Below are 22,950 nucleotides of genomic sequence, written 5' to 3'. Positions count from 1 at the left end.
GAGTAGGGGAGTCCTTGAATTAAATGCAAGACGAACTTCTGACTTATGTAGACCAGTGAAAGTCTCCCAATTTTGGTTTTCTATGTATCAAACTCACTGTTAATATTAAAGGAGCCCCGGTGGCTGAGTAGATTACACACCGGTTGCTAAACACAAGGTCAGCAGTTGAAACCCACCAGCCGCTCCTTGGGAGAAAGATGAGGCTGTCATCCATCCGTTCTGGCAAAGATTTGTAGCCTCAGAAACCCAACGGGGCAGTTTTACCCTGTCCTAAAGGGCTACTGTGAGTCGGGACAGTTACACGTGGTAAAGTGTAATCCCAATTTCCCTTTCCCTCTCCAGTATCTCGAGGCTAAGGGCTTCCTTCTGGGCCCCTTAGTGATACCAGAAATAAAAACGCCAGGTTGTCTTGGGGGTGAGGGGTTTCTCTCCAGCCAACCGGTCCCCAGCGTGCTTTTCCTGTGCAGGTTCAGCTGCTTTCCCTGGCGCTCTGCCTGCCCGAGGCCCACTGTGAAAATGAGCATGTTGCCTATGCCTTTTTAAGTCAAATGACTTGTTTTCCAAGAGGCATCGGGAAAACACCTGCCTTTACCTTCCAAGGTCCGGGGGAGAGAACCCCAGAGTGTAATTTGGACCCTGACACAGGTAGACTTGGAGATTCCAATCAATCAATTCCATTGAAAAGCATCATGAAGACTATTCAGCAGGAAGAAGGGCTAGGCGGTTTAAAACATGCAGGTAAATAGATAATCCATTAAGACAACAACAGACACTGGCAAATGCCATCCGAGTTTTGTCAGCACTTACCTGTCGTCTTTGGGTTCCCCTGCCCTCCCACAGGGGCGTGGGGGGACCTTTGCTCCCTCCCTCTCCCAATCTTTGTTCTCTCTCTCCTGGCCCAGTGGAAAGAAACAAAGCGGGGAGCCGCACGTACCCTGGCTTCCACTCTGGACAAGCTCTTCCTCTATGGAAAACAGGCGGTTGTATTTGGTGACCCGCTCGCCGCGACAAAGACCTCCCAGCTGGATGAACCGGACACCTAGCCCAACAGCCTAGGGGCAGGGTGGGGGAGGGAAGAGGGGGGGACACTGTCAATGCACAAGTTGAGTTTTTGGCCAAATGACATACAGTTCCTTACTGAGAAGAGTAACTGGCTTGGTGAATTTTTTTTTTTTAATACAACTTTGGTTTTTTGTTTTAATCTTTACCTAAGTGCAGTGTGCTGGCCTCGAAGCTGGGTGTCAGCAGGTACCGAGGTGGCTGGAACTGCACGGTGAACACGGCTTTCCTTTGGGCTAATGGGCTGGCCTTTACCCTTGCTTCCTGAGGTGAGATTGGAGGTGCCCACCCCAGCCCTTTAAATGGGTTCATCATTGTTCCTGGACTTCAATCTTCCTTCTTTTTAAAGGTTCAGAGTTTGGCCCTTTGCCTGAGGTAGCTGTCTGGGAGGCAGCTCGTCCATTTCATAAAACGGTACACAATTTGCTCTACCAAAGGCTGCCTCTTTCCCGGAAATGCCAATTGGGGGATAAAAGCAGTGTTTTGGCAATTCTGCCACCGACCAGCTCTCAGCACTTACCAAATCGACAAGGCTGTCATCAGACGACTCGCCTTCCGTGCTTCCAAAGACGGCAAATTGCCTGCGACCTGTCAGCAAGGAACGGCGCTCAGTCTCCGCCTGGGTGGAGACGGCCTACCTCGGAGCCGCTGGGGGTCAGCGTGGGAGACCTGCCCGGGCTTTTCACGTTGCCCTTCACGGTCAACTGAGAATTCTCGCCCAAGCCCTTTGCAATCCCATTGCCCTGGTTTTCTGCGTATCGTATCGTTGTCTGTGTGCTAAGCAGGCAAACACCATGCTTCTTCAAATGTAGGGCCCCATCAAGGTGCAAGGGCTTGGGGAGGTGTTCAGATTAGATGGACATGCTGGTGAAAACCAGTTATGATAAGGGATTCAATTTCACCGGTGAAAATCGTCTCCTTCAAGTTGAGGAAGCATGGTCCGGGCGAGGGCTTTAGGGGGTTGGGGTGGGGGGGGCGTGTGTACGGGTGTGGCTGTCTCACTTGGTGGTGTCCATGCAGTTTATTTAAAGGAATCTGCCCCTCTGAATGCATACTTATTAGGGCTAATAAGCAGTGTTGATAATATCTAATCAAGCACTTGAGAATCTCAGCCACCACCCCCACCTCTTGAAATTTGCCAGAGTGTCTCATGAGGGTGGGTGTCTGTGGGTTGGAGGCAGGTGGGCCCCAGCAATCTCAGGTGGAGGACAGGATGGGACCAGAAGGATGGGGTGGGGGCAGAAGAGCCAAACCCAGAGCTGGGCACTCCTATTTACCACTTGCCCTTAGGCATTTGGTCCCATCGTCTGGCACCAGCCTGGGCCCCTGCTGCCAGCCTGGCTCTAGTCACCTGAGGTGAGCCTTCTGCTGTGGACTCCTGGGAGTTTACAGTCCAGTGGGGGAGACCACACATTAACCCCCTGGACAAGGGATGTGGGGTGTGCCACTGTGAAAGTACAGGGGACTCTACTGGTAGGACTCAGCCCAGAACGTGTTTGGGGCGGAACAGAGAAGACATTCCATACGTACGTGTGTGTGTGTGTGTGTGTGTGTGTGTGAGAGAGAGAGAGAGAGAGAGAGAGAGAGACAGGCTATGGGCTATGGGGAGTACAGGAGGAAGCACTCTAGGCTGACAGAACACTAGGCTCAATGCCCTGGAGGTTGTAAAGAATTTGAAGATTTTGAAGAATTTCAAAAGGGCCAGTGTGGGCAGGTGGGGTCACTGTGAGGTCCTGGGGGACTTTGCCCTACCTCTCCAAGACAGCTTCCCTTGTCAGTAAAATGGAAATGATGGTGCTCATTTCGATGGGACATCTCTAAGGATCAAATCCAGTTCAAATGCCTGGCCCACTTGCCCTACACAAAGGCTCTCTCATTGGACCTCCAAAACCCACCCACTGGAGCTCTGCTCTTCAGCTGCCATTCCCCGATCCCCGGTGCCTGGCCGCCCCCTCCTGAATTCCAGGCTTCTTGGTGGTGCAGGCCCGGCTTCCAGATGTGTCCTTGTTGCTACATTGCCTTAGCCTGCCTGCTTCACAATGCTGCCTGTTAGTGGTAAACCTACCTCCACCCCATGTCTCCGGGCTGAACGGACACCTGCTTCTTTTGAGAAGATCTTTTCTTAACCTGTTTGTTTAACTCCTGAAGCAGAACCATTCTTTGCAACAAGTGATCTAGTTAAAAATTATGGTTCGTCCCCAAATCCCCAAACCAAACTCAATACCATGGAATTGAGACAGTGCTGACTCACAGCGACACTATAGGGCAGGGTAGGGCTGCCCCTGTGCATTTCTGAGACTGAAACGCTTTATGGGTGTAGAAAGCCCCATCTTTCTCTCAAGCAGTGCTCGGTGACTTCCAACTTTGAACCCTATAGGTAACCATCAGGGCGCCGTAGACTTCCCCAGCCATTGCCAATTAAGTTGGCTCATGGATGCTGGTAGATTACAACTAGCTAAGCTTATTTTACAACCAGGTCATTCCGATACCCTGTCTGCATACTTGGGCTTGTGCCTGTGTTGGAAGAAGAGCTATGGCCCCTGTTCTTAAGATGCTAGGAGGAGTCTGGAGCATAAAGTGCAAGGAGATAATCGGAAGGCCTTTATGATCCCATAGCAACGTGATGGGGGCTCAGTCCATCTGTCCCTGCTGTTCTGTCACAGGACAGGGAAGGCTTGTCCTAGGGGATGGTGAGCTGTCTTCCTTACCTTGAATTGTGTCTGGACACACGAGTGGGGGAAGTGGGCTCCCAGGGTCTACAGACCCTGAACGAGCTTAAGCCCCGTCAGCAGTGAGGGCTAGAGTATCCCTCTGGGCTTCCACAACTGTTTTTTCTGGAGTGAAGCGAAATGGGTCAGTGTGCTACAGGAGATGCGTGCAGAGGCCTTGGTCCAACTCTTCTGGCAGTAAGGCTGTTCCCCTGTGAAGCTGACAGTGGGCTTTACCACCCAAGTGTGGTCACCCTCAAGAAGGCGGACGGCCTCAGGGACTGGGGCTGTTCTTGGGACGCTATCAAGTGAGTCAGCAAGCTACGTTTTGTTTGTTCGTTTTTCAGCACGAGCTCTCACAAATGGGTGGAATTTATTTTTTCCCCGTGGTTTGAGGTTTCTATTACTTTGAAATACTGCCTGTTTGGGGACTCTTCCATGAATAACCAAGTCAAGTTCGCTGTGGGCCTTTTGCATATCTGTGCTTTTACTCACTGTCAATGACGTTGGTTATTTCCACCAGGTCAGACATGGTCGTTTGGTTCGTGTGTCTTATGATCACCCCACTGGCTCTGGGGATGTGGTTGCTCCCGTCCTCCAACAGCTTAGAAATGCTTTTGGACGCCTCACCGGCAATGATGTAGCACCTGGAGGCCAGCGCGCTGCAGAGGCTGCCCCACTGCTCAGCGTCCTGGGTAAATGTGCGAGAATTGGATCGTCACAGTGGACTGCGCATAACTCAAAGCAACAGGAAGTATGTAGCACATGATCAGACGCATACACTTTTCCTGAGCGATACACACAAATCTCTTTTTTTCCAGGACCCCCCCCTTTTTTTCTTACTTCTGGCTGAATGACACCTGCTACCGCAGCTGCACAAATAACATGCAACACCGGCAGACCAGACGCTTACAAGGAGATGACTTAAAGGCACTGGCGGATAAAATGTGAATGGACATGAAGTGCGATGGCCAACATCGATTCAGGGTTCTTCCAGGACAGATAAACCCCTCAGGACCAATAATGAGCGTGGGGAGGGGAGAAAGGGGGGACTGATCACAATGATCTACATGTGGTAGATGGACCATGGAGGGATGGGTGACAGGAGACACCAGTCAATGCAGGACATGAAAAAATCATAATTTATAAATTATTAAGGGTTCAGGGGGGAGGGAGGGAAACAAATGAGCTGGCGCCAAGGGCATAAGTGGAAAGGAAACGTTTGCAGGGCGATGGCGGCAGCGTGCGTACGGGTGTGCTCGACACGATGGGCATATGCGTTGGGCTGTGTGAGCCCCACTAGAATGAGTTTTAATGCAGAATTCTTCATACAGGTGCCCCCGCCCCCTCCACTGTACTGCCCGTGTGGTTTCTAAAGGTGGCCTGGCTAGAGGAATGAGCTGCTACTGGCAGACAGACAACTAGAAGGAGCATGGCTACAAGGTGGGGCCTCCTTTCTCAAGACCATTTGGTTTATCGGTGAGACGCCACTGTGAGTGCTTATTACTCTAAAGGGAAGCAACATACAGAGCCTCCTGGCCGTTCCCCCCACGTCGGCCTCTTCCGTTTGAACAGACAGTACAGGTCTGTGAGCATATTCGGTAAGAGCTATGCTCAGAGCCTCAGGTCAGTCACCCCGGGCAGATCTGGCAAGGTGAGGGATGGGGCCCAGTCTGTGTTTCCACAAGTGCTGGGGTCCAGCGTGCAGATGGGGACTGAGAGCCGCTGGGAGTCCAGATAAGATGCCTCACGCTTTTGTCCCTATTTGCACAGTTGGCTGTAAGAGGAGAGTCTTGTTCCTGATCTCTGATAGTGGTCAGATTCACAGAACCAAGACTTGAAGGGGTGGAGTTTTAGGAGGTGTTATCGCTGGAACCGTGCCTCTCCCCCCTGCCACGCCCCCCTCCACCCCTCCAAAGTAGATGTTGGAATCCTAACCTTGTACTGCTGGTGTAATCTTATTTGGGAAAGAGAGTCCTCTTTGGGAGGTTAATGAGGCCACATCCGTGTAGGCTATGGCCTACACCTGATCACTGCCGAGTTAACAGAAAGGCCAGGTTAGATACAGAAGCCAAGGCGTGGTGGAGAAGACAGATGCTATGTGAAGACCTTGTACAAGCCAAGGAACCAAGGACACTGGGCTGCCGGCATGGCCGCGGCCCTGGTTTGGACTTGTCGCCTCTAGAACTGGGAGAAAGTGACTTTCTGTTCTCTGAGGTCACGCACTTGTCTGTGCACTTGCCACCGTGGCGCTAAGAGCGGAAGCCAGTGGATTTGGGAGGAGAGTTGGCAACCTGGGCACATACACCGCCCTGGGCAGACGCTTCGCAAATGTTGACGAATAAGGTTTGGATACTTCTGGGCATAGGTGGGAACGGAATTGAGGCTGGAACCTATGGGGCCTGTTTCCATGAGCACGTGGAAATGGTCATGATTGGTTACCAACTGAAGCCACTTGAAAACCCCCGGGTGCTTGGGGGTTAGCTTGTTTCCTCTGCCCACACACAGGCAGGGCAGGCACCTTGGCAGGTCATGGTTTCTGCCCTTCAGGTGCGGGGCGGCTGCCTTGTGCTCATCAGGGCTGACAGACAGCAACTCAGCCCGAAACTGGGACACATTTGGAATGGCAGCGGTCCTGGCCAATGAGGTTCGTGTTCCCCCGAGTTTCATTATAAAATCCGAGGTGAGTCCGCTTACCTCCTTCCTGAACGGATCGATTAAGGCAACAATTGAAGGGTATTTGTTGATCAGGTCCACATACAGGTCAACCATCTCAGCGGCACTTTTTAAGGTTCCCATCGCCACCTCGTACTTCCCCTTACTCTGGCCCAGGGGAGGGAAATGGGAGAAGACAGACGGTGAGTCTCTCTAACGTTAACTGGTGCGGTTCAAATTCACATCATCAGAAGCAGATTCTCTCCACGTGCACCCAAGACATCTCTGCGATCTTTATTAAGTTCCCCTTAAATATTAACCCAGGGAGCCAGGTCACCCCAGCCTGAAGGAGCTGCTCCCCGTCCCCTTGGTAACCCACGGAGCTCTTCCCAGGGCCTTCTGCCGACGCCTTCTGCCCAACGGGCCCAGGGTGGGTGGGGGATACCGTCTGATGGGGGTCTATGAACTACCTAGGGAGAAGGGACAATGGCATCAGTTCATAAACCAACCAACAGAATTAGCAGGGCCCACCTGCCCACCCACAAGAGCACATGCTTTCTGCTCTCGGGGAGCAAGTGGCTTGTTCTCTACATAGTGACTGTATCAAACGGAACTAGGTCGGGGCGTGACTGAAGAGAAGGCACTGCCTGCTCAGCAGGCGGCAGCTCCCACGAGCAATACTATATGAAGGGGGATCTGAGTGTAGCCCGCTCATGTGGCCCGGAAGCCCTCCAGTCATAAGGACAGGCATAAACGGGGCTGGAGCAGTCCAAAGTAGTCCTTCTGCCAACGGAGCACGTTTACTTCGATGTCTGTGTTCAGGGATGGCAGGTGGGAGATGCAGGTCCCGCGGGAGGGAGCAGAGTGGCTGTTTGGCTTGCTACCCACGTCTTCTTGCTGATGTGGCCGCTGACTGAACGGACTCCATCGGAATCAGACAGGTTCCTACGGAACCCCTAATTGACGGGAGCTTCTACACTTCCACGTCAAAAAGCGGCAAGTACGCTTAGCTTCCCTAATGCAGGATTTTAAGAATCCTATCTTGTCAGTGAGGGAAAACCAACGACTCTTCAGAATGATCTGATACCCGGCTGATACATTTTACCAGAGAGAAGTACACAGTGCCCTTTCTAGCTGGCATCAGCAGTCAGTATCTTCCTAGTTCTGGGTATACATTGTGGGTGAAAACATGCAATTATTTTTCTTAATGGTATGCCTAGGAACCAATCATTATGCGAAGAAAGGAAAATTACCTTAAACATGCCTTTATGTACTTAAGTTTCTTTAGGAGAGGGAAAGCACATTTAGAAATCAGCTGAAACATGAAGTTCTTATATGTTGTTTAAATTTTCCTTTGTAGTTCAGGTAGGAACCGCGTATTAAAGGGGGATCCTGCTTGGGCATCGCCCCTTGAGTTTGACCTTGATTTCCTGGTCACTGTAATTATCAATATGCTGCGTACTTGTGGGACTTGACTCATGGTGACCCTATAGGACAGGGTAGAACTGCCTCTCTCGGTTTCTGAGACTGTAACTCTTTACAGGCGTAGACAGCTTCATTTACTGAGGTGCAGCTGGTGGTTTTGAACCGCTGACTTTGAGGTTACTCTTATAGGAAACCACTATGCCACAAGGGTTGCTATGAGTTGGAATCAACTCAATGGCATTGGCTTTTCAGCTTTTGACTGTGGACTTGAAAATAGGAAGGATGTGTACAAACAGGAATGTGAGTAAGAGACAGAAAAGGTCTAATAGCGCCTCTTGCACACCAATTTGCTAGGCTTACAAGTGAATCGTTGGTGCATTTCCCCATGAAATCGCAGGTTGCAGCATTTTGCCGGGAACATGTTTAGTTCATGGCGAGTTTCCCAGTTCTCTCTCATAACTTCTTCCACGTGGGGTGGCTCCCCAGCTGAAGCTCCTAACACCCGATTCTCTTAACCCAGGCGGTGAATACATACCATTTTGATGCATTTGATTGGATTAAAACTTGGTCTCCATAAATATCAATAACTAGAAAATCCTTTTGAATTGGCAAAATGCCAAGAACCGCATGTCTAGAGGAGCCTGCTGAGCCAATGGCGACAACTTCCATGACTGACAGATGATGTACGGTAGGGGCGGGGGCGGGAGGCGTTTCCAAAAGGTGGTGGGAAAATGGGATGAAAAAAATCATGGAACTTTTTGGAAGCCCCCTTGTATTTATCAACCAAATGGCTGTAACTCAGGAGGTTCGACTAGCTCATTGCACTGTTTTTCAGTAGCTGAGTCCTGGTGGCCTCACGGGTCAAGGGTTGGGCTGCTAACTGCAAGCAGTTTGAAATCACAAGCTGTGCCATTGGAGAAAGACAAGGCTTTCTACTCCCATCCAGAGTGACAGTCTGTCCTCCAGGGCTTCTGTGAGTCAGGATGACTCAATGGCACTGTGGGATTTTTGTTTTAACTTGTGGTCACAATGCAACCAACCCATTCTACTCATTTTTTTACTTACATACTTATGTCTAGTTTTTATTACATCCTGCGTTTAAATTTCAACACTGGATTCGTGAGGTGATGTTGATCCTTTGGTCATGCGGGTAACTTAGCACTCAACACTGTATCTGGCCTCCTCACACAGTAGCAGTGCAAAGCAGTGGGATCCGCCAGGATTCGGATCGGCTCTTCTTTTGCACACTGACGTTGAAATGGAATAAAAAAGACTCTTTACAAAGAGGCCACAGTCCTGGAGTGAACACTTACGTAGTCCATCAGTTCATGCGCCGCACAGTTGATGCCCAGGTACAGGTTGGTTCCCAGTTCCAGCCCCAGGTTGGCACAGATCCCTTGTATCAGGAGGATGGGCTGCTCGATGGTGTCAAAGTTGATGGTTAAACAGCCGAGATGGGACATCTTACCTGTGATCTGCTGCTGCAAGGTCAGGGGAGAAGATGCAGCTAAGGATGGGGAGCGTGGTGGCATGCAGGCAGCATGGGCGCAGGCACGGGGACAGTGGTGAGGAAGGCACAGGACTGGGCAGTGTGCCGTTCTGATGTGCATAGGGTTGCTATGGGCCGGAGCCAACTCGATGGTACCTAAAGTTAACAACAGTTAACCTGGAAACATGGTTCTCCAGAGATGGGGCAGGACTCCTGCACGCCTGGAACCTTGGCTGTGGGTATGTTGGAGTGTTCTGTTCCTCCCCAGATATCTCGTTTGCCTGGGGGCACATTGGTCTCTCTTCTGAGCACTAGCAGGTCCATAGTCTGTGGGGCTAACCTGGGCCTGGCACACAGACTCCCATTCCCTTCTTCCAGCCCCTTCTCCACACTAGTTCCGCCCCGTGTGTGTCTTCCTTTAGAAGGACATGGCTATTCAAACTTAAAGCTGTAACCTTTTTCTAGAGAAGGTCGTGTTTGTTTTATTCCAAAAGATTGAAGACTTCTGCTCAGAGCCTGAAGTACAAAGGATGGATTCCGTGGAAGAGGATTCGGGAACCCAAATGAGCCCAGGGAGAGGCAGCCATGTGCCGCTCAAGCCAGGTCAGCGGTGGGCGATGTGCCCTTGCCAGAAAGTGCTACTCAGCCATTTAGAAGTCGCAGCAATGTCTGTGACTCTGAACGCTCTGAACGTGTGTGTGTGTGTGTGTGTGAGAGAGAGAGAAACACACAAGTAAACATGGGTAAATATCCCGTTTACTGGTGATAGCGTGAAGCAGGCATAAGAACCACGCATCATTTTAAATGTCAATGAGTAGAACCTTTTATTCAGCAAACAAAGGGCTAGCTGGGGACTTTCCTGTGTATCAACGGAGGCATTTGAGGACGGACTCTCCTTAACTAGGCCAGGATGACTTCCTGCTACTTCTCAAATGAGTGCAGACAGTAAACACGTTTGTTGCTTACAGCCACGCCAGGAAGGAGGCACCGTGGCTATGCCCAGTTAACAGGGAGGGCAGTAACTTGGAGCCGATTCTAGTCCCAACAAAGTGCCTCCGGCGTCTACGCCCTGCCCCCTGGCATGGCTGCCTCTCCACTCTATCCCCCAACCCTGCTTCAACAGATATAGTTACAGCCGGTCAAGAAGGCTGAGCTCCATTTCTGCTTCTCAGGACCCAGGACTCAGGACACAAACGGCCTGGCTGGGAGGAGAAGAGCCCTGGGGCTTGGTTACTTGCCCAAGTCCCCAGACCGCCCCCTCTCGCAGAGACAGGTGTTCTGGGTCTGACCTACACAGAGGCTAGGGGTTAACCTTCTGCTCCTCTGAGAGGAGGAGCTCATTATTACGACTGTTAGGATTCCATCATCACCAGCTACTTCGGGAACAGCCCCTCTGATGTCAACAGGTGTTGGTGCCCCTGCCACCAGCTCAGGGCGGTGGCTTGGCTGCAGGCTTCGAGAGGACATGCTCTGATCTGAGTGGCCCTCCCCCAGCTGCATGCTCGGCGGGGCTCCTCTTGGTTGTCTGACAAGAATGACCTTTAGTCTGCTAGATGAGTGATTGGCTGGCTCCTGACAACCTGCATTCTGGCAAGGGTTCATCTGAAATGCCCTTGGCTGACCAGATGGAAGGTCACCCTTCTGTGCCTACTCTTCTTTAACATTAGGAATATAAGCTTTACGCTGCATGCACTTCAGTTCATTATCAGAGAAACAGGGCATCCCTCTACGCTAACCTGTTAGACTGGGCCGCTCCCAGGCGTTGGGGAGAGGCCGGGCAGGATTCGGTCCCAGCCCAGGGGCTACCTGGTGCAATGCTCTGGAACAGTATCACCTGGACTTTCCATTTGCACTGGACCTGTCTTGGAGCCAAATGACTAGGGGCGAGGGATGGGGGCAGGGAACACACGCATAAATAAATCCTGTCACAGAGAAAGGTGACAGCAAACCACATACTCACTTGACCCCTTTTGCCTCCATTGTGCCCCTTCTTCGTCTCTGGTTTCACAGGCGGGGGCTGTGGGAAAGGAGACACATGAACCAGTGGGGCTCTGCTGACATGTCCCGGGCTGCCCGTTCACATGCATGTGTTGTGGGAAACAGAAGGATTTCTCCCAAATTGTCTCCCCCAATAGATGCCAAACTTAGCTGCTTGCTACACTTGGCAGATAACTACACACTTGGAGGTCAACAGAAGGAGGTCAGGGGTTATTCTCCCTAAGGATTATCAGCCATCTAGAGCAAGCAGTCACCACTGTTTGTCCCACAAGTAGGTACCACACCCTTCTGATAAGGATAGTAGTAGATTGTTTCTCTGAAGGAGAGCTCATGGAGGTCAAGCCTACCCAAGGGTGACCAAGGTTAGGCTGCCATCATGAAGCTAGGGTCCGCCCATTTTGTCACAAGTCCCTCCCCTTCCTATGGGCACACACACTCATTCCCTTCTTGTCACACCTATGCCTATCATACATTCCTTTCCTGTCATGTGTATGCCTATTGTACTGCCTCTTCCTGTGACGTGTGGTTACCTGTAATCACACCCCCCTAAGCAGTTCTAAGCCTTGGTTAGTAATAAAGTGACACCTCTGGTCTCTCTCCACATGGACCACCAAATGACGCTGAGGTGAGCATGCTACTATGAATTGTGTCTGACTCCATTATTTCGATCTCTCTTCTATCTCTCATGCTCTCTATGACTTTACTATAATCTTTACTTAGTATCGCTGTACAATTGTGCTTACAGGACCCGTGATGATTGTTGGGGGCTCTCTCCCCTCACAATGTGTGATCTTGCAACCCACCTCCTACGCTTACAAAGGACAATCTTGCTTCCCAAAGGGCGGCCCGGCTTCCCTTTACCCGTCCTTCTGTGCCAACTCACATATACAAGAGCGTGGAGATTAAGAGGCCTGGCAGTGCTGTTGGGTAAGCGGTGGGTTGCCACCTGCAGACTCATTGGGCCAACCCCACTAGCTCAGTGGTTCTCAACCTTCCTAATGCTGCAACCCTTTCATACAAGTTCCTCATGTTGCGGTGACCCCCAACCATACAATTATCTTTGTTGTTACTTCATAAATTTAATTTTGCTGCTGTTAGGAATCGGGTGACCCATAGGTTGAGAACCGCTGTACTACTCTGCTGTCTTCTCCTGTAAAGATCGACAACCCTCAAACCCTTACATAGGGCCGCTAGGAGTGAATGGCCAGCAGTTGAAAATGACAGGCCTCTCTGGGAGAAAGGTGACGCTTTCTACTCTGTAAAGAGTTGGTCTCAGAAACCCACAGGACCAGTTCGACTCTCTCTCCTACAGGGTCACTGGGAGTTGGAATGGATTCACATTTTTTGTTTAGATGTGTTGGAATACACTTGATGGTCGTACGTTGCTTTCAAAAACTTCGTTTAAATAAATAAAGCTTTTCTTTTTTTTCTTTTAAAGCTTTTCTAAATATGAAGGACTTAAAAAATTTGATGGAAGAACTGTATTATCTTTTAATTCCATCTTTTCCATGAACTCTTTGAAGTCCCCTTGTAGATAAATATCCATACCTTTCTACTCATAAAAAATGTGGGTTTTTTGGTCATCAACCTATGCATTTGTTCAATTTTTTAAATTAAAATATCATTTTATTGGGGACTCTTACAACTCTTGTTATAATCCATACATAGCTTGCATCAGGCAAATTTGTACATATGCTGCCTTCATTCTTTTCTAGACATTTACTTTCTATTGAACCCTCGGTATCAGCTCTTTCCCCCGCAACCCTCCCCATCTTTCCACCCCGCTCCATAACCCCTTGATAGACTATAAATTGTGCATCAGAAGACACATAACAAAAAAAAAACATATTGTTGAGAACAAAGGGGGTTGAAGCAGAGATTCAAAGCCCATCTGTAGATAGTGGTACAATCCCCCCACAGAGGGGCCACAGGGAAGGGATGAGTCAACCCGGGTGCAGTAAAGCATCAATGAAACACACTATATTCCTCTGGTTCCTTGAGGCTTCCTCACCCCCAACTACCATGACCCCAGTGCTGCTTCTCAACTCAGACTAGACTGGAGCATGTACACAGGTATAGATAAGAGATGGGGGCTCACGACACACAGAATCCAGTAACAGGATGGGAACAGCGATACCAGAAGGGTAGGGGGAAGTGAGGGAGAGGAAGAAAGAAAGGGGGAACCAATTGTAATGATTGACACAACCATACACCCCTCTCCAGGGGGACGAACAACAGAAAACATGAGGGAAGGGAGACAGTGGTCGGCGTGAGCTTTGAAAAAAAAATAATCATTTTTCATTTTTTGACTCAGTGATCCTATAGGAGAGAATAGAACTTCCCCACGGGGATTCCAAGGTTGCAGATCTTTTGGGAAGCAGTTTGATATCTTTCTCATTGAGAGCGGCTGGTGGAGTGTGAACTGCTGACCTTTCAGCAGGCACTGAGAGCTTAGCCACTGCACCCCAAGAGCTCCTTTCTATTGGAGTATGCAGAAGCAGAGCCGTCTTCCCACGTAGTATGCTCTCCTGCAGCTGCCTGCAGCCCTCCTTCCACCACTGAGTCTCCGCCTTGCCCTGAGGAAGCAATGTCATTGTGGGATTTGTAGACCTCACATGTTATCTCGGATAGCCTCATGGGGGAAAAACACTTTTTTCCTGCTCAGTGGGTTTGACTTTGAGAACCAGCCAAGGGACATTAACTCTGATGTGTGATGTCACTGAGTGAAAAGCAAAGGTAATTCCCACAAAAGGTCATGCCCAGAGGTCATGCTTATTGTGTTTGGGGTTTTGATAGCACACTGTTGTTAGATGCGGGCACCTCACTGCCCTGTCCACAGCCTGCACCAGCCTCACAATTAGGATATTTGAACCTATTGCTGTCGCCATTGTGTCATCCAACTCGGCGAGATCTTTTCTCTTTTTTGTTCACCCTCTACCAAGCATGAGGACCTTTTGTGGGATGAGTCTCAATGGTTGACACGGCCAGCCTTTCACCGTCACTGCGCCTAAGGAGCATTCTGGCTGTACTTCTGGCAGGACGGGTTCATTTGTTCTTCCGGCAGCCAGGGTAGTTCAGTCGTCTTTGCCGACACCATAATTCGAGTGCATCAATTCTTCAGCAGTCTTCTTTGTCATTGTCCAATTTCACAAAAGCCTGGGGCAGGAGCACCTCGAGGTGACATCCTTGTTCTTCAACACATTGCAGAGGTCTTGCGCGGCAGGTCTGTCCAAGGCAATACATTGCTTGAGTTCTTGCCTGATGCTTCCTTACGTATTTGATTGTGGATGCAAGCAAAATGAACTACATGACAACCTCAAACTTTTTCCTCTTTATTGTGATTTTGTCTACTGGTCAGGTTGTGAGGATTTCTGTACTTTACGCTGCCCTGCAATCCGTGCTGGAGCCTGCAGTCTTTGAGTTTTACCAGCACATGCTACAAGTTCTGCTAACTTTCAGCAAACAAGGTTGTGCTACCTGTATACGGAAAGTTAATAAAAGCCTCTCTGAAATCCCGATGCTGTGTTCTTCTTCAGAGAGTTCAGTGGCTCGGTCACTTGCTCAGCATACAGATTGTGAAAGACTGCAACCTTGAGCAGGTCTTTTCTGATTTTAAACGGCACCATTTCCTTGTTCTGTTCAAAGGATTGCCTTTGGGATCTGTGTAGAGATTCCCCATCAGCACAATGAAGTATTCTTGGATTCTCTTTCTTTAAAATGCGATCCCTAGTTGGTTATGATTCATGCAGTCAAACACCGTAAAACACGAGTACACATCCTTCTGGCATCCCTTGACTCACGTCCCCTTTTGCTCTAACTTAGATTTCTGGCAGTCCCCTCTCGAGCTACTGGTGCATCCATTTAAAAAAATTATCTTCAGTGAGAAGTCACCTCACATCAGGAAGGGGTGCTAAACAGTGATTACAGGGAACCTAAGGGGACAGTGGTCCAGATTTTATGTTCCTGGGTAGACACTATGAATACCTTTCTACCTAACCCTCAATGGAAGGAAACATGGACTAAACACCAAGATGACCTTGGATGCTGACCTTGCAGCCACCCTGGCATAACCCAGGGGCTACATAGAGAAGGACTTTGCATAGAGGCCCGGCAGAATGAACTGAGCCCCTGCCTCAAAGGTGCCTGCACCCTGGGACTGAGGACTGGGGTACTCAGATGGGGGACAAAGCACGGAGTGGATGCCCTGGGCCTGTGGAAGTGGTGGGCATGGGACCTTGGGGGAACCCCGTTTTGTGGTAGTCCAATCGAAAGGGACCCATCACCACATATTTAGTACCTTGATGCCCCCTTCACAGCAACATGACAGGTTTTGATCTGTTGGGCAGGGATTTGAACTTTGAAGAATTGAGCCAGGAAGTTCCCTCCTGGCACCAAGCCCCATGCTTAGGGTAAAGAGAGCTCAATCGAATGGGAGACCAAGCTGTGTGGAGCGGCAACTCGTGGGTTGTGCTCAGGGTGGAACTGTGCTGGCAGATTCCTCCTGACTGCAGTGTGAGTGATGTGCCATTGGAAACACCGATGTGGTTGCAGGTGCAGCCGCCTTATCTCCCAGGGGGATGAGTGACCATGTTACACTTTTTTGTTGATATGGGATTTTGTTTTCTTGTCTTTAGGTTGCTTGTTATTGTTTGTGTGTTTGTCTTTTGTTGTCTGCTAGTTGGTCTGCTGCTGTTGGCGGGGTAGTTGGTCTGCAGGAGTTTTGAATTGGGCATAATATGACCGCCAAAGTCAACCTGAGTCTTGCATCTCCCAGGGACAAGCAGATGGATTCTGGGCCCCGACTGATCTCTAACCAAAGTCCAAGAATGGTCAGTTCTGATAAGTCACCTCTGCTCGATACTCACCCTCATGTAATGATCACTGAAGGTAAGGGCGCTACAGCAAAGTGTGGTAAAGAATGCAGATGGTGCCCGGCTATCCTTTGGAATAGTGTCTGGGATCTTAAGGGCTTGCATTCAAACAAGCAGCCATCTAACTGAGTAGTCAACTAAGTCCACATGGAAGAAGCTCACCAGCTTGTGTGATCGATCCATAGATGACAATAACAAAAGTTCAAATCTGACAAAGGGGAAAGTATCAGAGTACAGATTTCGAATACCCAGTTTGTAGAAGGCTACGGAGGCCAGTGGGAGCCCAAAACCCATCTGCAGAGCATCTTGTCAGAGTAAGCCTCTGGCAGACGCCCTCTAGCCACAGGCAAGAGTCTCAAAGAGCTTTACTATCAGATAGAGCTTGTAATAGTGATTGTGCAGGAACTGGATAATTGGTCAGTTGACCTCCCTCTTGACCCAACCTGAAATTGTTCTATGTGCAAATATTTCTTGCTTGTTCTGACAAAAATTTCCTCCTTGGCCTTTTAAATATTCATGGTGCTCTTTTCTTTCTTACTCCTTATTTGTTATTTTTTAAATCACTGTATTATTATTTTATCCTTACTTTATCTTGTTTTTTATTGTTTCATTGGGGTTTTCCATTTTGGGAAGCACAGAAAGAGTAGATGAATAGATAAGGACTGTTTCATAGGTTTTATGATAAGGTTTATGGGGAGGTGGTGGGGAGAGCGAGGGTGTTGGGGAAGCAAACAAGGGATGTGGGGGGGAGGAAGCACTAGAACTGATGGTGATTGCATAACTCGTTTTAAAAGCAATTTAACCACGGGGTGGGAGGGGGAGAGAAAACATTCTAAAATTGAGTGTCGTGATGATTATACAGCTCTTCCTGATATGGTCGAATTGTGTGATGTATGGATTAAGTGCCAATAAAACCGTTAAAATTATCTTCAGCAAAATTTACTTGCATGTGATATTAATGATATTGCTCAATAATTTCCATAATCTGTAGGAAGCACTTAATCTTCTCTGGGACACACTTCAATGCCTTGCAGTTCCTGCCTTCCTAAGCTGGGTCATGCTTGTCAAGAATCGGTATGGTTCACACGCAAGAATGTACAAAGACACTTATCCTACTTCTAACTGTGAGGTTATCTGGACTTTCTATTCCCTGGTAAACTTCACACCCGGGAAGTAAGTCCATGTGCCTGGCAGTTGACACAGCTGGTGACGAAGACCAAGCGATGGGCACAGACGTAACAGTGGCGCAGATGGCGCAGGACTGGGCAGGGTTTTGTGCTTCTGTGCACAGGGTTGCTATCAGCCAGAACCAACTGGGTGGCATGTAGCATCAGCAGCAATAAGTCGCACCAGGGCACGGCTTCGGGAGACGGACAGGAACCAGGACGAGGTGTGAACGGCAGCAAGGGCTGCGGGGTATGAAGCATGCTGAGCAATGGAGTTTCATCTGAAGAGAGTTTGGGGTGGGGACTCTGAAGCAGCTGAAATATACTTGGGTGAGGCATTGGACTGAAGTGGAAGGGGAAACCCTTGGGGTACAGAGACGTGTATGTCGGCAGGCCTAGAGTGGGGGCAGCATGGATTTCTAGAATGGGACAGAGTGGGTCTACCAAGTGCAGGATCTGGGTTGGGGATAGGCAGGAGTTGAGGAGTGGAGACACAGTAGAGTACACAAAAGATATTGACCTTGGACACAAGGGCAGGGCGCCAGGAAGTCACAGATCTATCTGACCAGATGAAGAGCCATCTGACTCCCGTCAGCTCAGAATGGCTGATGTTGAGGAAGACTGCAGGGTTACATTACTACTCCATGTCTTATGTTTTTCTCACGTCTTTGCAACCAGGCTTGACACTGCGTGAGGGCAGGTGCTGTGTTTTGTCCCCGATGCCACTTATGTAACACAGGGCCTTGCAACACCAATAGATAACTGAACAAAGCAACCCACAGTGTGTTCCTCTCTAACGTGGGAAGGCTATAGCTGGTCCGGAGTGGAAAAGAACTCAAATCCCCAGGCTTTATCGTCAGACAGGATGCAATGAGTTCTAGAATGACACTTCTCCATCTAGGTGGGTTTTTAAATGCCAAAACACAACAACAACAAAACCCCACACAAACAAGCACAGCCTTCCTGAAGAATTAGTCATTGAGAAGGTCCCTACAAAAAGTGACTTAAATTACAATAACTCTGGCATGAAGTCACTTGCGTATCAGCCCCGTGATATATCATGATGAATAATCAATTTATTGCTAAAGGAAAGCAAGGTGATAGTACGGGTTCCAGTCCTGTTTTGAAAATGAAGACCCAAACCATGCCTTGAGTTAAGGCTTTCTATTAATGGGTTAAGTTGACTTCTGCAGGAGAAAAGTACCATTTCTTTAGTAATCATTGTCATTTCCTCGAAATGGACTTAAAGTTAAGAGGTAATGGAAGGATTAAGTTAACGTTAGGAACAACCTGGTAGCAGTATAACCATCAGGGGAGGGTAAACATCTCTGCACCATTGCCTACTGGGGAGATCAAGTCCGGTTCTTTGCACACGTTACTTGCAATTCTTCCCCAGTAGGTGAATTTAATGTTACAGCTGGGAAGATGGGAGCTGTGGCAGGTTATGTAACGTGTCCATGGTGGTGGTTAGTAAGCGCTGAGTCAAAATTAAATCCCAAATCTGTTTAGCTTTGAAGCCAATGTTATGCTCCATGTTGTTAGCAACTCAACATTTTTCACAGAAATGCAGACCATTGAATGTTCCTTGCCTCTAAGGGCCACTGATTCAGTAGTAGGGGTTTTTTGGTTTGTTTAAAAAAATTTTATGCCTAAGCTGTTATGCCTTATTCTAAATGCTTTATTGCTTTTTGACTCAAACAGCAATGAGCTGGTGGGAGCTCTCTCTAAGGACCCCACGGAAGCGCTCAACTATGTACCACCACGTGAAAAGTCAACAAGAATATGATCCTTGCTTCCCACCATTCACACGAAGGTCAAATGAATTGGGGATATACATATATTTTTAAAGTGATAAAAAAATGTTCAAAGAAAATGTCTTCTATGATTTGGGGGCAAGACACCAACCAGATGATGAAGACCGGGGACCTCTCTGGGGCTAGACTTCCTGGGTTTGAACACCAGCTCCACCAGTTATGGGACCTTGGCTACATTAGTTAACCTCTCTAGGCCTCAGTTTCTTAATCTCGAAAGGGGGGTGATAATAGTATCGATAGAGTGGCTGTGAAGATTGAACTAGCTGAAATAGTAAAGCATTCAGAATGGTGCCTGGTAAGCTTACAGGCATGTGTCAGTTGCTAGTAGCAGAGACAGAAGGCGTGCAGCATTACACTGTGGTTGATTTTAGGGCCATCCAGTCAGTTTGACTCATAGGGATCCGGTGTACAATAGAAGGAAACACCGTCCAGTCTTGTGCCATCCTCCTTCCTATGAGCCCGTTGTTGCAGCTACTGTGTCCATTCATCTTGGCAAGGGTCTTCTGATTTTTCACTGCCCCTCTTTACCAAGCATGCTGTCTTTCTCCAGGGTCTGGTCTCTCCTGACAACATGTCCTAAGTATGTGAGACAAAGTCTCCCATGTTAGCCTCTAAAGAGCATTCTGGCATTACTTTTTCCAAGACAGGTCTTGTTGTTGTTCTTTTGGAGGTCATGGTACTTTCAATATTCTTTGCCAGTACCATATTCAAGCACATTGAGTTTCCAGTCCTCCTTATTCCATGTCTCGATTTCCCATGGATATGGGGTAATTGAAAATACAGTGGCTTGGGGCAGGTGCACCTTAGTCCTCAAAGTAACCTCTTTGCTTTTCAATAGTCTAAAGAGGTCTTGTGCAGCAGGTTTACCCAAACGAGGGACATCATTTGATCTCTGATTGCTGCTTCCATGAGCACTGATTGTGGATCCAAGCAAGATGAAAGTCTGGACGTCAATCTTTTCTCCATTTACCATGACGTTACCTCTTGTTCCAGTTGTGAGGATTTGGGGCTTCTTGGCATTGGATTGCAGTCCACACTGAAGGTTGCCATTCTTGATCTTCATCAGCAAGTGTTGTAAGTCCTCCTCACTTTCAGCAAGCAAGGTGTGTCATCTGTAGATTGAAGGTTGTTAACGAGCTTTCCCCCAATCCTGATACCGCATTCTTCTTCATATCACTCAGTTTCTCTGATTATTTACTCCACATGCAGATTAAGCATGGTCAGATGATACAATCCTGGTGCGCACCTTTCCTGATTTTAAAGCACGGAGTGTTTCCTTGTTCTGTTGGCGCACTGCCTCTTGACCCATGTGCAGGTTCAGCACGAGCACAGTGTTCTGGAGCTCCCATTCTGCTCAAGGCTGCCCATCTTTTGTTATGATCCACAGTCAAATGTCTTTGAAAAGTCAATGACACACAAGTGAACAGCTTCCTGGTATTTTCTGCTTCAGCCAAGAGCCATCTGACCTCAGCAATGACATCCCTGGCTCCACATCCTCTTCTGAATCCGGCCTCAAACGCTGGCAGTTCCCTGCACTGCTGTAACCACTGCTGGATGGTCTTCAGCAAAATTTTATTTGCATATTATATAAAGGATATTGTTTTATAATTTGAGCATTCGGTTAGGTCATCTTTCTTTGGAATGGGTACAGATCTGGCTCTCTTCCCATCAGTTGGCCAAGCAGCTGTTTTCCAAGTTTTCTGACACACAGAAGTGAGTGCTTCCGGTGCTTATCAGCTTGTTGAAACATGTCAATTGGTATTCCATCAATTCCTGGAGCCTTGTTTTTGGCTAACACTTTCAGCCCAGCTTGAGCTTCTTCCTTCAGTCCCATTGTTCTTGCTCATATGCTACTTCCTGAAATGAAGTTAAACCGAGAACAAAAAAGCCCATAATGCACAGTTTCTCAACCTTGGCTCGGTTGCCATCTGGGGATGGGTAATTCTATGTTGTGCTGTGCATTGTAAGATGTATAGCAACATCCCGGACTCGACCTACCTCACGCCAATGGGATCTTCCCAACACGTGATAGCCAACAACGTCTCCAGGTATTGACAGCTGTTCTCAGGAGCAGAACCACTCCTGGCTAAAACACACTGCCTTAAAAAATCAGACTGACATACTTTCCTACATCGAAACATTTTTTTTCTTTTTTCAGCGTGGTGCTATAAAGTTACAAGGCAAACAGCATGACTGATGAAAATGTTTATGGCATATTAAAAAGAACTGCAGTCTTTAGTATAGAAAGAGCCCCTTCCTAGATATCAATGAGAGTGGAGCCTTCAATAAAAAGGGCAAAATATAAGTAGGTTGCTGAATGATCTGTACAGAATCATGTTGCTTTTCTATAATTGTAACAGAAAGCACTTGTGTTTTGCATTTCGTGGTATCTGTGGTATTAATACAAAGGAAAAGACTGGGAAAGTCTAATGCTTCTAATCATGCAGCTGAAAAGCCTCACAGGAAAGGCAGCATGGGATCCTGAACTGGATCCTAGAACAGAAATGGGACACCAGAAAATTGGTGAACTGTCAATAACGGTGGGCGTTCTGCTCACAGTAAGGCACGCCGTTTGGGAGTCTATTGTTGGCGGGGCAGAAGCCCCTTGATTAGATGGACGGAAACAGTGCTTCAAACAGTGGGCTCAGGTGGAAGGCTCAAGTGCTGGGAGGACGGGCTCAGACCAGTGTGCTTTCCTCCAGTTGCACAGGCCACTATGAGTTGGACCTGACTTGACAGCGGCCAGTAACATAGTCAAGTTTCATGGGAACACAGTTGGGGGTGGTGGTGGCGGGAATTGGGTGAAAGGTATACAGGAACTCTGTATTCTAGTTGTAGATTTTCTCAAAACCTAATACTTCAAAAGTATATTTAAAAAGTTAGAAGACCCACAGAGGGATGGGTTTCTCTCCAGGGAGTCTGGGGACCAGCCTTGCCGTATCACTGTGCCCTACCCTAAGACAGAGGAGAACTGATGACATGTGCTTGCCTCTCCTCGGGCCTCCCTGACGTTTCCCCAAAGATGCTGCACAGTCAGGCGCCCTTATTTGCTCACGTCAGAGAGTCTGGCTCCAGAGTCTGTGTCTTAATCACTACGCCAAACTGCCTCTGCTATGCTGAGGGTCAAGTTTCTTTTTTGTTTGCAAATCCCACGGGATGGCCTGGGCATGGAGTCAGCTGCGTTGGATGCTCAATGAGATGGTTAAGTCCCGTTAGAAATGGGATCGTAGCCAGTGATGGCATGCATAACCTTGCACGCCATGGGAAAACCGAAGTCAGCGGGTGTTTTTCCATGTTAATAAAGACAACATTGCTTTACTGCTACAATCGGCGGCAGGCTGTGTCCCAGAAGGGTGTGCTGGTAAACAGAATCTCTTTACATACCGGTTCCACAGTTTTGTTAACTTGTTTCTGAATTTCCAAGAGCATCGCCACACCCTGTAAGCAGAAAAGCCATGATCTTCCACAGCGGCAATCTAGACATTTCCAATGTAAAAACGCACACCAGACACGGCTGTTCTAACTCCAAATGTCTGCTGGTTCCCTGGTCCGTGGACAACATAGTTTACATAATCGGAAATGTGCATGACTCTCTTTAGCCCCCAGCCCCCACCCCTCCTTTCATGCAGTTGATGGCGAATGAGAGGCTCTTCTACCTCAGTAACCTCTCTTCATTGTTTGGGATGGATTGGAGCAAGTTGGTTGGAGCAAGTTAACTTCTTTCTCTTTCAGGGTCCCTTGGCCAACTTAGCGCATCTAGCAGTG

General features: G+C 48.5%; 1 protein-coding gene across 1 annotated transcript in view; it reads right to left on the bottom strand.

The window, feature by feature from the left end:
- Window positions 1-22,950, bottom strand: part of ENO4 (enolase 4) — a 36,731-nt gene that overhangs the window by 2,615 nt on the left and 11,166 nt on the right. The window contains exons 7-13 of the mRNA XM_075534465.1: window positions 22,570-22,623; window positions 11,297-11,353; window positions 9,161-9,328; window positions 6,465-6,590; window positions 4,263-4,458; window positions 1,580-1,647; window positions 935-1,052 (exon numbers count right to left, since the gene is read on the bottom strand). Of these exons, the coding sequence (XP_075390580.1) occupies window positions 935-1,052; window positions 1,580-1,647; window positions 4,263-4,458; window positions 6,465-6,590; window positions 9,161-9,328; window positions 11,297-11,353; window positions 22,570-22,623 (787 nt within the window). The remainder of the gene's footprint in view (window positions 1-934; window positions 1,053-1,579; window positions 1,648-4,262; window positions 4,459-6,464; window positions 6,591-9,160; window positions 9,329-11,296; window positions 11,354-22,569; window positions 22,624-22,950) is intronic.

This window comes from Tenrec ecaudatus, chromosome 16 (assembly GCF_050624435.1).
Source record: "Tenrec ecaudatus isolate mTenEca1 chromosome 16, mTenEca1.hap1, whole genome shotgun sequence".
NCBI classification, from domain to species: domain Eukaryota; kingdom Metazoa; phylum Chordata; class Mammalia; order Afrosoricida; family Tenrecidae; genus Tenrec; species Tenrec ecaudatus.
Note: the sequence above shows the minus strand (reverse complement) of the source record. Positions and strands in the feature narration are given on the sequence as shown.